General features: G+C 34.6%; 1 protein-coding gene across 1 annotated transcript; it reads right to left on the bottom strand.

Moving 5' to 3' along the window:
• Window positions 1-14,516: 14,516 nt before the first annotated feature.
• On the bottom strand, window positions 14,517-14,882 carry LOC129010433 (microtubule-associated proteins 1A/1B light chain 3B-like). Its single transcript, XM_054444642.1, has one exon. It carries the CDS (start codon window positions 14,880-14,882, stop codon window positions 14,517-14,519), a length of 366 nt encoding a protein of 121 aa, XP_054300617.1.
• Window positions 14,883-15,152: the final 270 nt, after the last annotated feature.

The following is a 15,152-nucleotide window of genomic DNA, read 5'->3' on the forward strand; positions in this document are numbered from 1 at the left end:
CAAAGAGGTGGGCTTAATCAAGATGTGGGATGTTAATGGGTGGTCTAGATCAGGAGTCCCAGGAATGTGTTTGGATGAATAGAGGGTCTGGTGATGAAAAACACAAGCCACTAAGCTGAGGACTTTGACTTGACTTTAAGAGATAATGTTATTTTGAAGCCTTGAGTAAGATAAAACTTGTTTAGGTTTTAAATATATTTGTTGAGAATGTGTTAAATGCAATCATTGAAATATGTCTATGATATTCATAACAAATAAATCAGCTGATATTTATTCCAATTGTATTTATCAATTATGGACCCAGATAAATTAATATCTGTAATTTATACTCTGAAATGACTTTTTTTCTGATTGGTTAATACATATTGATAAAGATTCTTTATAAACAATATATATTGCTACCACTATAATACTGATCCAAAAATTCAATATAAATAATTGAGTAAATATTAATACCCCATTTTTTTAAATTAGTAATCTTTCTAAATTAAGTATCTTTCAAGCAAATATAAAATTAATATATGGGGAGATTATTTGGTTGACTTTTATTGAGAAAATTGAATATTTTTACTACATTGCAGGAGAGATAAACCAAATGGCTGCAATTAGAAAATAACATTTGTTGTATTTCCTTTTGTTTTACTCAATTTGTGTGACTTAAATTAATTAATTTGTTAAAGATGTGTGTTATTAATTTAAAAAACACACACATTGTGTAGAAGCTATATCTCAGGACAAGCTGTGTTCCTCTGTGACTCATTATCAAAAGGCCCATCTGGAGACATGAAAAGAAAAATCTATTCCTTAAACTCCAATGAAAGCGTGATTATCTACTCCATGTGAAGAGAGATTTGGGAGGCTTTTTCTAAATGTGCACTTCAAAGATTGACGAATTGTCTATTCCACTGAAGAGCAGAAACAACACCAAGGGCATAGGAAAGTTAAATGAATTCCCATTACTAAAAGCAAACATATAAACATCCGTAATTCTAATGGCCATAATAAATCTCAGCAGTTGAAAAAAAAAAAAAAAGTCCTAGTGGGCTTGATAATTGGATCAATTTTTCACTTATGGGCTGTCAATTACTTGACATTTTAATGCATGCCAAACACAGCTAAAAGTATTTTAATTAGAATAACGTTGCAAAAACTAACCCTACAGCTTTAATTGTGATTCTGATGCACAAAATGTGCATTTGAATACCTACTTACTGAGAAGAGTTAATTAAAAGCATAGTTTTATATTGAACATGCACTGGGCAAAAAGAGAGGAAAAATAATTGGGAATTAGGAATATGTAAGAGTCCACTTTATAAAGCTTAGCAAGCTTGCTGAAAACTTTAAACAAGTTGAGAATTTCATTATTATTTTGAATAGTACCAGAAGTTGTAACAATTCAATATTCCCTGCATGGACATAGAATATCTATGGTTGTTAGTTTCAAAAGTTTCAATATTAATATATTAAGTTATATTTATATGGTTACTATGATAATTTATATTTATATTTAGGCTACCATTAGCAATCTATAAGACTGAATAAAACCTCCCTTTTCTCATTGAAGTTTGGAACCCGTTTAGCATACAACAAAGTCAGAAGAGAAGTCAAATCATCTACATTTCTAATAAAATTGGTATTGAGGACATATCATGAAGCCCAAAGGGGACTGCTCACTCCCTGTCTTGGTGTAAAATAATCAAATTACAAAATCATTTTGTTCATTCTACCTCTTCCAGAAAGTTTATAAAATTAGAAGAATTTCCTTTACCGGAATTTAGATGGCAGAATTCTAGGCTTCTATGTTGTTTGCTGATGATGCTTTTAGCAAGGTCTCAGTAAAGAGGAGAGGAATATAGTGGATCCCAGTGGAACATTTTGCCCAAATAAATCCTACAGCCACTGTTCAGCTGCCTCACACTGGTCCAGAGTAGGACAAAAATAGGATGACACCAAATCTCTCTCATTTAGAACCATTTATAGTTAGTATCATAAAATCAAAAACCTTAAATTAATGACTATCATCTACTGTCAAGAAAATTCTTTACACTGCTGTAAAGAATAAGGTAAGGCAGAGATTTTTTTTCAAGAAAATTTCTTTGTTATGGAAACCAGAGCAATGGGAAAGAGGCTTTTCTTCAGACATGGCCCATCTAGAAAAGTTAGTTCGCCTTTAAGAAGCAAAGAATTTATGCTTTATAAAGTGGCAAAATTAAGACCAGAACTGGGCTGCCCAATCACAAGTCCATTATATCTCACTGATTCTTTGTCATATGTCTGTAGTGTTTATTTTCTTTCTCTCTTTGGTTTGTCATCAAAGTACATTCTGTGAACTATTTATCTAAAAATGTCAGATCCACCAAGGCAGAGTTCCTGCCAGTCTTGGTCATCATTTTAAACTTAGTGCCAGGTGCAATGCCAGTCAATGCTAGATAATGCTAGAGTTTAAACAAACATATTTGAATGAATTAATAAATAACCAACAGTTGGCAGCCACCCTCAAGGAGGTGGAGCATAAACTTCACCCTTCAAGTGTGAGCTACACATAGTGACTTCCGTCTAAAGAATACAGTATGGAAATGAGAAAAAGAAGAACGTTACTATGAAGAAACCTGAGAAATACCACCTCAGGCAGGTGACCAAGGATACAGTCAACAAAGAAAACTCAAACTGATAATATTTACCCTTGGTATGATGTGATAAAAGTGGCACTTTTCTTCTGTGGTCTTCTTTCTAAGAACAGATAACACCAGATAATTTATGAAAACAAACAAACAAACAAAAAAAGTAAGTCTAATCCCACTTGAGAGACACTCTACAAAATGTCAGATTAGGATTACTTAAAACTGTCAAGCACCTTTTCGTATACCTGTTGATCATTTATTTGTGTTCTTTGAAGGAATGTCTATTCAAATCTTTGCCCATTTTTAAGTTTGGTTTTTTTTCTGCTGTTGAGTTGTAGGACTTCTTTATTTAAAAAATTAAACTCTTATCAGATACTTGTTTTACAATTATTTTCTTACGTTATATAGGTGCTGTTTCAGTCTGTCGATATTTTTTCTTTGCTCTGCAGAAGGTTTTTAGTTTGGTGTAATCATAATTACCTATTTTTTTTCTTTTGCTGTCTGTTTTTGGTGTCATAGAAAATTATTGACAAGACCAATACTATGAAGCTTTTCCTCTGTGCTTTCCTCTAGGAGTTTTCTAGTTTCTAGTCTTACATTTAAGCATCAATATTTAATCCATTTGGAGTTAATTTTTATATATGGTGTAAAATAAGAGTCCAATTCATTCATTTACCTGTGGATATCAGGCTTTCTCAACACTGTTTATTGAAGAAAGAATCTTTTCCCATTATGTATTCTAGGCAACTTTGTTGAAGACAAGTTGACCACACACGTATGTGTGAGTTTATTTCTGGGCTCTCTATTCTATTCTGTTCTGTTGGCCTATATGTCTGTCTTTATGCTAAAATCATACTGTTTTATTTACTGTAGCTTTGTAGTGTATTTTTGAAACTGGTAAATGTGATGCCTCCAGTTTTGTTCTTTTTTTTTCTCAAAATTGTTTTGGCTATTTAGGGACTTTTGTGTTTCCATGGGAACTTTAAGATCTTTTTTATATTTTTGTAAAAAATATGTCATTGAGATTTTGACAGGTACAGTATTAAATCTGTAGATCACTTTATTAGTCTGTTTTCATACTGCTGATACAGACATATCTGATACTGGGAAGAAAAAGAGAAACGAGGTTTAATTGGACTTACAGTTCTTCATGGCTGGGGAGGCTTCAGAATCATGGTAGGAGGTGAAAGTCACTTCTTACATGGTGGCAGCCAGAGAAAATGAGGAAGAAGTAAAAGAAGAAACCCCTGATAAACTCATCAGATCTCGTGAGACTTATTCACTATCATGAGAATAGCACAAGAAAGACCAGCCCCCCATGACTCAATTACCTCCCCCTGAGTCCCTCCCACAACATGTGGGAATTCTAGGAGATACAATTCAAGTTGAGATTTGGGTGGGGACACAGTCAAACCATATCATTCTGCCCCTGACCCCTCCAAATTTCATGTCCTCACATTTCAAAACCAATGATTCCTTCCCAACAGTCCCCCAAAGTCTTAACTCATTTCAGCATTAACCCAAAAATCTGCAGCCCAAAGTCTCATCTGAGACAAGGCAAGTATTTTCCACCTATGAGCATGTAAAATCAAAAGCAAGTTAGTTATTTCCTAAATACAATGTGGGTACGGGCATTGGGTAAGTACAGCCATTCCAAATGCGAGAAATTGGCCAAAACAAAGGGGTTACAGGGCCCATGCAAGTCTGAAATCCAGTGAGACAGTCAAATTTTTAAAGCTCCAAAATGATCTATTTTGACTGCAGATCTCACATCCAGGTCACGCTGATGCAAGACATTAGTCCCCATGGTCTTGGGAAGCTCCACCCCTGTGGCTTTGCAGGGTATAGCCTCCCTCCTGGCTGCTTTCACCTGCTGGTGTTGAGTGTCTGTAGCTTTTCCATCACACAGTGCAAGCTGTCAGTGGATCTATCATTCTGGGGTCTGGATGACTGTGGGCCTCTTCTCACAGCTCCACTAGATGATGCCCCAGTAGGGACTCTGTGTGGGGGCTCTGATCCCACATTTCCCTTCCCCACTGCCCTAGCCAAGGTTCTCCATGAGGGCCCTGCCCTTACAGCAAACTTTTGCCTGGGCATTCTGGTGTTTCCATACATCTTCTGAAATCTAGATGGAGGTCCCAAACCTCAGTTCTTGACTTCTGTGCACTCACAGGCTCATGTGAAAGTTTCCAAGGCTTAGGGCTTCCACCCTCTGAAGTCACAGCCTGAGCTCTACATTGGCCCCTTTCAGCCATGGCTGGAGCTGCTGGGACACAGGGCATCAAGTCCCTAGACTTCACAAAGCCCCTGGGCCCAGCCTACGAAACCACTTTTTCCTCCGGGCCTCCACGGAGGGGCTGCTATGGAGTTTGCTTACATGGCCTGGAGACATTTTCCCCATGGTCTTGGGGATTAACATTAGGCTCTTTGCTACTTATGCAAATTTCTGCAGCCAGCTTGAGCTTTTCTTTTCTACTGCATCGTCAGGCTGCAAGTTTTCTAAACTTTTATCCTGTTTCCCTTTTCAAATGGAATGCTTTTAATAGCATCCAAGTCACCTTTTGAATGTTTTGCTGCTTAGAAATTGCTTTCACCAGATACCTTAAATCATTTCTTTCAAGTTTGAAGTATTACAATTTTCTAGGGCAGGGGCAAAATATGCCAGTCTCTTTGCTAAAACATATCAAGGGTAATCTTTGCTCCAGTTCCCAGCAAGTTTCTCATCTCCATCTGAGACCACCTCAGCCTGAACCTTCTTGTTCATATCACTATCAGCACCTTTGTCAAAGCCATTCAACAAGCCTCTAGGAAGTTCCAAACTTTCCCATATTTTTCTGTCTTCTTCTGAACCCTCCAAACTGTTCCAACCTCTGCCTATTATGCAGTTCCAAAGTTGCTTCCACATTTTTGGGTATCTTTTCAGCATCACCCTACTCTACTGGTACCAATTTGCTGTATTAGTCTGTTTTCATGCTGCTGATAAAGACATACGCGAGACTGGGAAGAAAAAGAGAAAAGAGGTTTAATTGGACTTACAGTTCCATGTGGCTGGGGAGGCCTCCGCCTCATGGCAGGAGGTGAAAGGTACTTCTTACATGGCAATGTCAAGAGAAAATGAAGAAGAAGCAAAAGCACAAACCCCTGATAAACCCATCAGGTCTCATGAGACTTATTCACTGTCACAAGATAGGAGGGGAAAGAGCAGCCCCCATGATTCAATTACCTCCCTCCAAGTCCCTCCCATAACACATGGGAAATCTGGGAGATACAACTGAAGTTGAGATTTGGGTGAGGACACAGCCAAACCATATCAATCACTTTGGGTAGAATGAACCGTTTAATAATATTAAGTCTCCAATTCTTGGATGCAGAATGTTTTCATTTATTTATGTCTTCTTTAATTTTTTCATCAATGTTTTATTGCTTTCAGTGTGCTAGCCTTTTACCTCTTAGATTAAGTTTATCCCTAAGTACTTTATTCTCTTTGATGCTATTGAAAATGTGATTGTTTTATTAATGTCTTTGTCAAATAGTTTGTCGTTAGTGTAAAAAACGCAACTGATTTTTTGTATGTTGATTTTGTACTGCAGTTTACTGAATTGATTCATTAGTTCTAACAGTTCATTTGTTGAGGCTTCAAGGTTTTCTACACATAAAATATGGCATGTTCTCACATATAAGTGGGAGCTAAATGATGAGAACTCATGGACACATAGGGTCGAATAACACACACTGGAGCCTTTTGGAGGGTGGTGGGAGAGGATCAGGAAAAACAACTAAAGGGTACTAGGCTTCATACCTGGGTGATGAAACAATCTGTATAACAAACCCCTATGGCACAAGTTTACCTGTATAATGAACCTACACTTGTACCCCTGAACTTAAAGATTAAAAAAAACTATAGAAATAAATTTAAAAATTAAAAAAATCATGTTATCTGCAACTTGGCCAACAAGTGTATGAAACTTGTTCAATATCACTAATTATCAGAGAAATGAAAATCAAAATTACAATATCACCTCACACCTATTAGTATGGTTATTGCCAAAAAACAAAAGGTAAGTGTTGGTGAGAATATGGAGAAATTGAGACCCTTGTACGCTGTCGTGGGAATGTAATATGGTACAGCCACTATGAAAACAATATGGAGATTCCTCAAAAAATTAAAAATAGAACTACCATATGATCCAGCAATCCCAGTTCTGAGTATATATCACAAAGAATTGAAACCAGGACCTCGAAGAGATCTGAGCTTCTATCTTCATTGCAGCATTATGTACAATAGTCAAATATAGAAACAACCTAACTGCACACTGACAGATGAATAAAGAAAATATATATATCACATTTTCTTTATGTATATGTGTATGTGTGTGAATATATGTATGTGTTTGTGAATATATGTATGTGTATGTATATATACATATGTGTATGTATATATATACATATATGTATATATGTGTATGTATATATATACATATATGTATATATGTGTATATATGTGTATATGTGTGTGTGTGTGTGTGTATATATATATATATATATATACACATAAAATGGAAAATTATTCAGTCTTAGAAAGAAATCCTGCCATATGCAACAACATAAATGCGTCTGGGGGACCCTATGCAAGTAAAACAAGCCAGTGACTGAAGGACATGATTCCATTTGTATAAGCCATCTAAAATAGCTAAACTCAGTTACTGTCTTCAAGCTGCTGCTGCTTCTGTGATGAAGGAAGCCTTTGGTGAAAGAAAGCCTTTGGTGCGTGAAAAATATGAATAGAAACTTGGTACTATTATCACTCCAGATACATGGAAAGAGGCTACAAATATACCACTGAAATTGGTAGAGAAAAGCTAAATAAAAATAAAAATTTTACTTAAAAAAAGTAAGAGTTAATCCAAATGGAAAGAATAAGTTTCCCACTTGTAGAATTTGTACAAGTTCTGGGTACCAACAAGCTTCTCATTACCATCACAGCTGTGCCCACAAAAAGGGAATTTTTATAATATACGAAAAAAAGGTTATATATTAAAAAAAATACTACAAACAAATGTCTATTTAGATGTGTTATAACATTTTTTACTTTCTATAATTTTAATTTGTCCTTTAATAATATTAAGCACAAATACTGTACTGTATTGCTGCACAGTAGAACACCTATAATTATACCACTGTACTATATTATGCAATTTAATAATTAAGAAGGTAGAACTCATGTTGAATTTTTAAGGCATAACACAGATGTTTAAGTTACAAAATCACGTTTTAAAACACGTAAGTTTAAATCAGGAAAGTTGACCAATATTCATTCTTTCACTCTCAAAAATTCTGAATAGCAACAATGTAACTAGTCTTCAGCCTTAAGTAGGTATTTTCCTCACAGGCATTTTATTGAACTGTAATATATGGCAAATTTAATGAAAAATAACTTCCAAGTTTTTATGTACTTTTTATTTAATGTTATCCATGTAATTCCTATCCCCACTCTTTATCTATAGATACTGCAAAAGTGAGGAGATTATTGACATTTTGCTCTGAACTTAGCATCCAGATTTATTATTCTTCCCTCATTCCTTATTCATTGCATAGCTTTTAGAATCAGCAGACCCTTAATTAATTGCAATTTCACAGGGTATTTAAATGTTTAAACCAATATTGCTGAATGGTGCCTTAGTAATTAGCCTAGATCCAAATCACAGACAAATTGGATTTGTGATTTTAAAATTTGTTCTGAAGCTGAACTGCCAATTCCTTTCATATAAGAACAAGAACACAAAGAACACTCTGTGTTCTTTCCTGAATCCGGTGAATACACTGGATTTCAGAAAAACACATATTAAACACATTACCTTGAATTCAAACCATCCTGAAAGCCAGGATAAGTGTTCATCCATGATAATGTGAAATGGAAACGAATCACCAATCTTTGGGAAAAGTCTTTGGAGTGCAAACCCAATTTTTGTTTTTACCTCCTCCTCTCCTATCAAAAAAATAAACAAAACAAAGCAAAAAATCTAAAATGAAATAGTCAAACTCAGAAGTAGAACATAGAATGATAGTTTCCAGAGGCTGGGTGGAAATGGGGAGTTGTTTTTCAATAAAGTTTTAGTTATGCAAGTGAATAAGTTCTAGAGATCTGCTGTACAATATAGTGCCTATAATTAGAATACTGTACTATATTGTGCACTTTAATAATTACTTAAGAAGGTAGAACTCATGTTGAGTTCTCTTACCACATACACATGCATAGACAAAACAAAACAAGGGACAGGAGGAAATTTTTGGAGGTAATAGATATGCCTATTGCCTTGATTATGGTGGTGGTTTCACAATATATGTGTAAGTCCTAACTCATCAAATTTTATACATTATATATGTGCAGTTTTTAACATATAAATTATACCTCAGTAAAGCTGTTTTTAAAAACTGTCAATTTAATAAAAACAAAAATGGTGAGCCAAAGAAAATGTGATGATATCCAAGGAAAATGTAATGGACCTTGGATGGAATTCTGGTAAAGAAAAAAAACACTAGGTAAAACCTAAGAATATCTAAATAATGTATGGACTTTAGTTACTAATAATGTATCAATATTGGTTCACTAATTGTAACAAATGTATCATGATAATGTACAATGTTAATGGTAGGGGAAACTGGGGGCAAGATATATGTACTAAATTAGCAATATGTCTGTAAATATAAAATTGTTCTAAAATATTAATTTCAAAAATTATAAAATTAACACATATTAAAAATCATTGGCCCAATAATGTTCTAGAAAAGAGTAAGGTATGAGGACATTTAAAGAAGGTATACCTTAATTAAGGTTCATGGGATCCTTAATTTTTCAAGGATTAATGGTTATTACTAAGATTGTTTTTAGGACCGCTTAGAAGAATAAGCTAGTACATAAGAGGAAGAAAGTACTGCAATTCACAGGCATGTAAATATGGAAGAAACCTAGTCAAAAACTTGCAGGCATTTGCAGTACTCTAAGATAAAATCACTTTTTTCCAATTTTTGAAAAAAATGGTTTAGTCTTCAAGCTTCTCTATTTTTCAGTTTAATTAATTTATTTAGAGAAATTTTGACAGTGTCTATTGCATTTTTTTCTCTTAAATATTTTTTCATAAAGGCAGCGTCATTTTTATGTGCCAAAGAATAACTAATTTTTTTAAAGTTGGTTGTTATAAGTGTCAAATTATATCATTTAAATACTGAATAATAAAATAAGGACTAAGTTTAAAGTTAGGTCCAGCAAGGAATTTGGTTTGGCGAGTAAACGTCTTCTTTTGGCAGAGTTTTTTTTTTTTCTTTTTTTTTTTTTTTAAATTAGTGGTTTTCTGTCAAAAGTCACTTTCATGTATTTTTGAAAAAAAAATTAACTTTTTAGTTTAGAATAATTTTAGATTTACAAAAAAAAATTTGCAAGGATAATACAGAGAGTTTCTATGTACCATCACACCTATTAACACTTTCCCCTATTATTAACATACTAGTGTGGTGTATTTGTCACAATTAATTGCTTTTCTCATTAGTTTGATTTCACTTGTTCTTGGGAGAAACACCATAGTCACCTGGCTGAGGAAGTGTTTGTCAGTTTCTCTACTATCAAATTACTCTTCTCCCCCTTCCCATACTGTACTGTTTAGTTGGAAGTCACTATGTACACCAACACTTAAAAAATGGGAAGTTATGCTACACCTGCTTGAGAGCATAGTATCTACATAAATTATTATAATTCTTCACAGATTCATAGATTTGTCTATTCTCGCCTAGTTACTTGCTTATTCAGTGTTTTATATCAGAATAGATTCATGGATTATTATTTTATGCTTTGGTTTATAATCTTTTAATACTTTATTTATTTTGCGATCTTAATTGTTTCAGCTTGGGCCATTGGGAGTTCTTTCAACTGGCTCCTGTGCCCCTTTGACATATCCCCTCTGCATCCTTGTGGGTTTTTTGTTAAAAAATAATTTTCTTACCTTCTGCAACTATAGGATGCTCCAAGCTGTATCTGCAATTTTGGCCAGATTTTTTGTTTTTAAAGAATAGAATCAGCTTTGTTATTTTCAACAATGAATTCATTTTTACACTAAATTAATTTTTAAACTAATTTGTGTACAACTTTGGGTACAAAATTTGGGTACTCTGTAATTTGTGTACAACTACAGGTATACTTGTACTTATGCATTAACATTTCTTAAATTCTGAAAATTAATTATTTAACATCAATGTTATTTAGGTGATTTATTGTTGCCTATGCTGATAGTTAAAAGGGTAATTTGCACAAGAACACATGAACACAAACATGTGCATTCAGCTGATTATTTCAATTATGAGGACATAAAATATAAGTATTGCCAGGGTTTTAGGAAAAGAAAGGAAAACAATGTTCTAAGCTAATGGGCCAAGAAATTGATTCTGAGGACACGTGGCACCTTGATTGGAAGCTTTCAGGTTCTACTTCTCTGGAGCTGTCTCTTCAAGTCTGAAGCCACTTGCCTAGAGCCACTTTTATTAGAACTGTTACTTACCTTAGGTAGGAAAGTCTTAAGTTAAAACCCAACTTCTCATTTTTATAAAATCTGCTGCTTCCAGTCTAGCTGTGAAGTCTGCTTTGGTGTCAAGCCAATTCTTGGTCACTGCCTCATAGAGCTCTGGTTCCTAGAACTTTGTCCTTAGTCTCTGTCTTAACTGTATGCCAAGAAGTCCAATTCCTTCAACACTGGCCATGCCTACTTAATATTCTCAGTATCACAATCTCCTAGCTTTGATTCAATACCTAGCTGCTTAACTGGGGTTTGACTATCTGCTGAGAGACTGCGCCAAAACCAAATGTCACGTGACTAAATTTTATTGCATCTTTCATACTGTCCAGTTCTCTCTTTTAAGATTCTTCAAACCGGCTCTCTGCCAATCAACTGCCATTTACTCTGGAAAACTTGGGTTGCCCCAGTATAGGCCAGTAGCTCACACTTCCCACCCACAGCTAATCAGATCACACTAAAGGTGTTGGTTTATTAAACTTAAAGCAAACATTTTAACATTAATAGGTGATTCTAGAATTCTGACAAGTTTTCAAATGACAAATATAGTGGATGTAGGGCAGAATCCACTTCAGAATCTCCTTTGCAAATTTCAGCTGTCCCCCTGCTTGCACCTCCTAAAACCTAACATTTCTATTGTAGAAAAACACACTGGCACTCTCAACACATAGGATTTGGTAAAATAGAACCCTCTCATTCCAAAGGTTACCCTGCCTGGATTTACCTATGTGAATCTGTATAGTTTATCTCACTGGCTATATTTTAGAGATGTGGATAATGCCAAAATAGAATGAGAGAGAGTGATGCAGTCTTTGCTGGGAAAACTCAGACAAATAAAACACCAGCATATGATTAAATGACGGGTAGATGTAAGGCTTGTTTCTGCAGCTAAAAATGAAGCCAACACAATGGAAACAGAGACGCAAAAGAATGTGGGTAAAACTGGATGCTGAAGATATCTTTTGAGCCCCACTATCCAATTGCACTTGAAGCTATTCCTATTCCTTGAACATATGAATACATGAGTTAATACAATTCTTTTTTGTCAGCTTCTGGTATTATCAGAAAAGGCAGGTAGCATAGTGTAAATGTTATAGAAATTATAATCAGACAAACCTGAATCCAATTTTGCTTTATCTAGTTATATGAGTTGAGTGAAGTTACTTAACCTTTCTGCAGATGTAAAATATTCAATTTGCTCTCAATTCTACTTCAGTGCAATATATGGTATTCTTGTAAAAATATTGTTTAAGATAGTTTGATTATTAAAGTGATAGTCTTTTAAAGACAGTTGAAAAATAGGTAATTGAGTAATTGATCTAGACTACAAACTTGAAGCCAAACTAAAAGTTTAATTAGTAATTTAAGTTTGACCTATTAGACATATAAAAGAAGTTTACATATTTAGGAAGTTTGTTGTTGTTGTTGCTAGAGAACTGAAATATGTTAAAAATAAATCTAATATAATAACTTTACAACCTTATTGTTTAAAATTTGAAGATGTGTAATTAAATCTGGAAACAAGACTAACCATTCCTTAAAGCCCCCTTAGAAATCATTATTCAAATCCAATAAATTTATGTATAGAATAAAAAATTTGTAGAATGAGTTAAAGGCACAGAAAAATATTTTTTAAGTTTAATGATTTTAATATTTAGTTTTAAACTTTAAAAATAATTCTTCTAAATTGTCTTTTAATTGTGATTTTATATCAAAATCACCCTCAAGTGTATCAAAAACCTTGTGTCAATGTCACTCAATTCACTTACCCATAAATAACCCTTTAAAAACAGAACTGTTTAATGACAAAGTATGTCTGATGGATCATCTTTCCTTTTGTCTGTTTTGTTTATAGGTGATATGTTTGTATGGTAAAAATGAAAAAAAAACCTGCCTTATGAAACACAATAAAAAATACATCCTTCACTTAATTACTTTTCTCAAAACACAACTTCTTTCCACAGCAATAGTGTTGTCAGTCACTTGTGCATCCTCTAGCCTCAAAGATCCTCTGTGCATGTATATCTTTTGCTCATATAAATAGCACTGTATTATACCTTGTTCCACACCTTACCTTTCTTACTCAACAATATATCTTTTGAGATCCTTCCATATTATTATGTATGAATAACCTCATCTTTAAAATGGCTGATAATGTTTTAATATGTGAATGTATCATTATTTAGTAGACCAGTTCCCTGTTGATAGCTATTTAGGCTTACTTGGTTTTTCCTGTGCTAATACAAATAATGTTTCAATGAATATCTATGTATGTACATAGACATTGTACAAAGAATTGTATATCTATTGTACATAGATATTGTCAAATTTTACTCCATAGAAATTATTCCAATTTAGAACCCTACCAAATCCCACAAGATACAGATAAGATTGTATTTCCAAAAAGTTTTAACTGAATTCTCCGCTATATGTACTGGTTATCAAAAGGCCTGTGTTGTATTTAGTTCATTTAAAAATAACAAATTTAATATTAAAAATAGTAACAACTGATAAGGGGTTCCTACATGTGAAGCATCCTATCATATTACATTTCTGTAAAGTTTACATTACTGTCATATTAATCCTTTACGATAATAATAGTCTCACTTTCTTTTTAATAGATAAAAAATTAGGGCAATACAGAGGTTCCTAGGGACACGTAGCTTGAAACTGGCAAAGGCTGTAATCACTTAATAAGAAGCTATATTGCATTGCTAATAAAATCATTTATTAGTCAGAAATTCTAAGTTATGTAGTAATAATAACTTCCGAATCTCAGCAACATATAAAAGTTTATTTTCATGTGTGCAGTGCACAGCAGGTCCAGGAGATTCTCTAGGAAGTTTTCCCTCTGTAATGCTCAGTGTCTCACCTCCACATCAGCATGTGCTTCCCTAATCACCAAGGCAGGGGAAGAGAGTACATCTCATTTTCTCCCTTCCTTCCTTCCTTCCTTCCTTTCTTTCTTTCTTTCTTTCTTTCTTTCTTTCTTTCTTTCTTTCTTTTTTCTTTCTCTTTTTCTTTCTTTCTTTCCTTCCTTCCTTCCTTCCTTTTCTTTCTTTTTACGCAAAGTTTCATTTTTAACTTTTACATTTGAAAACAGCTAGCCTACATTAAATAATATAGTTTCCAAAGCTGAACGTGCTCACTTAGAGCTTAGTTTTTCTGCTTGAAGTACAAACACAATTTCCTAACACTCCTAGGTGGGAACACTACTTTGATGATCTGTGATTAGATGAACTGATCAATCTCAGTTGGTAACATCCCTTTTTCTTCCTTGGTAAGCGTTGAAAAAATTATAGAATAGCTGCATTTTTCTAGTTTTACACTGACAGTTTCATCTCAAATGTCTCCTGGGAGAGACATAGACCATATACAGGAATCCATCTTCATACTTCCCACTCTCATACGCCTCTGAGATTGGTGTGGAGACGCTCAACTTGCTGTGTCCATTTACCAACAGGAAGAAGGTTTGAGTAGCATTGAGATGTAAGCGCTTTGTAATTATCTTGATGTGCTCACTCATGTTGACGTGGTCAGGTACAAGGAACCTCGTTTTATTCAGGACAGGAAGCTGCTTCTCACCCTTATATCGTTCTATTATCACCAGGATTTTGGTTGGATGCTGCGATAGAATAAGTCGGACATCTTCTACTCTTCGTTGGAAGGTGCGGCGCTGCTTGAAGGTCTTCTCCGACGGCATGGTGCTCTGGCAGCGACCCGAGGGTGCTGGCGGCTCCCGGGGCGGGGGCGGCGGCGGTGGCGGTGGCGGCGACAGATCCGACTCTCCATCTCATTTTCTTCAAACGCTGTGGAGACATCATATGGAACAAGGAAATATAAACCCACTGATAATGATGATGGTAATAATGACAATAACTAACCTTTTATATAGCATATCTGTGTACAAGTCCCTGTTTTTTGGGCTTTGCACATACAGTCATGCCCGGTTTGATGACAGGGGTACTTTGTA

Source organism: Pongo pygmaeus, chromosome 10 (genome assembly GCF_028885625.2).
Source record: "Pongo pygmaeus isolate AG05252 chromosome 10, NHGRI_mPonPyg2-v2.0_pri, whole genome shotgun sequence".
NCBI classification, from domain to species: domain Eukaryota; kingdom Metazoa; phylum Chordata; class Mammalia; order Primates; family Hominidae; genus Pongo; species Pongo pygmaeus.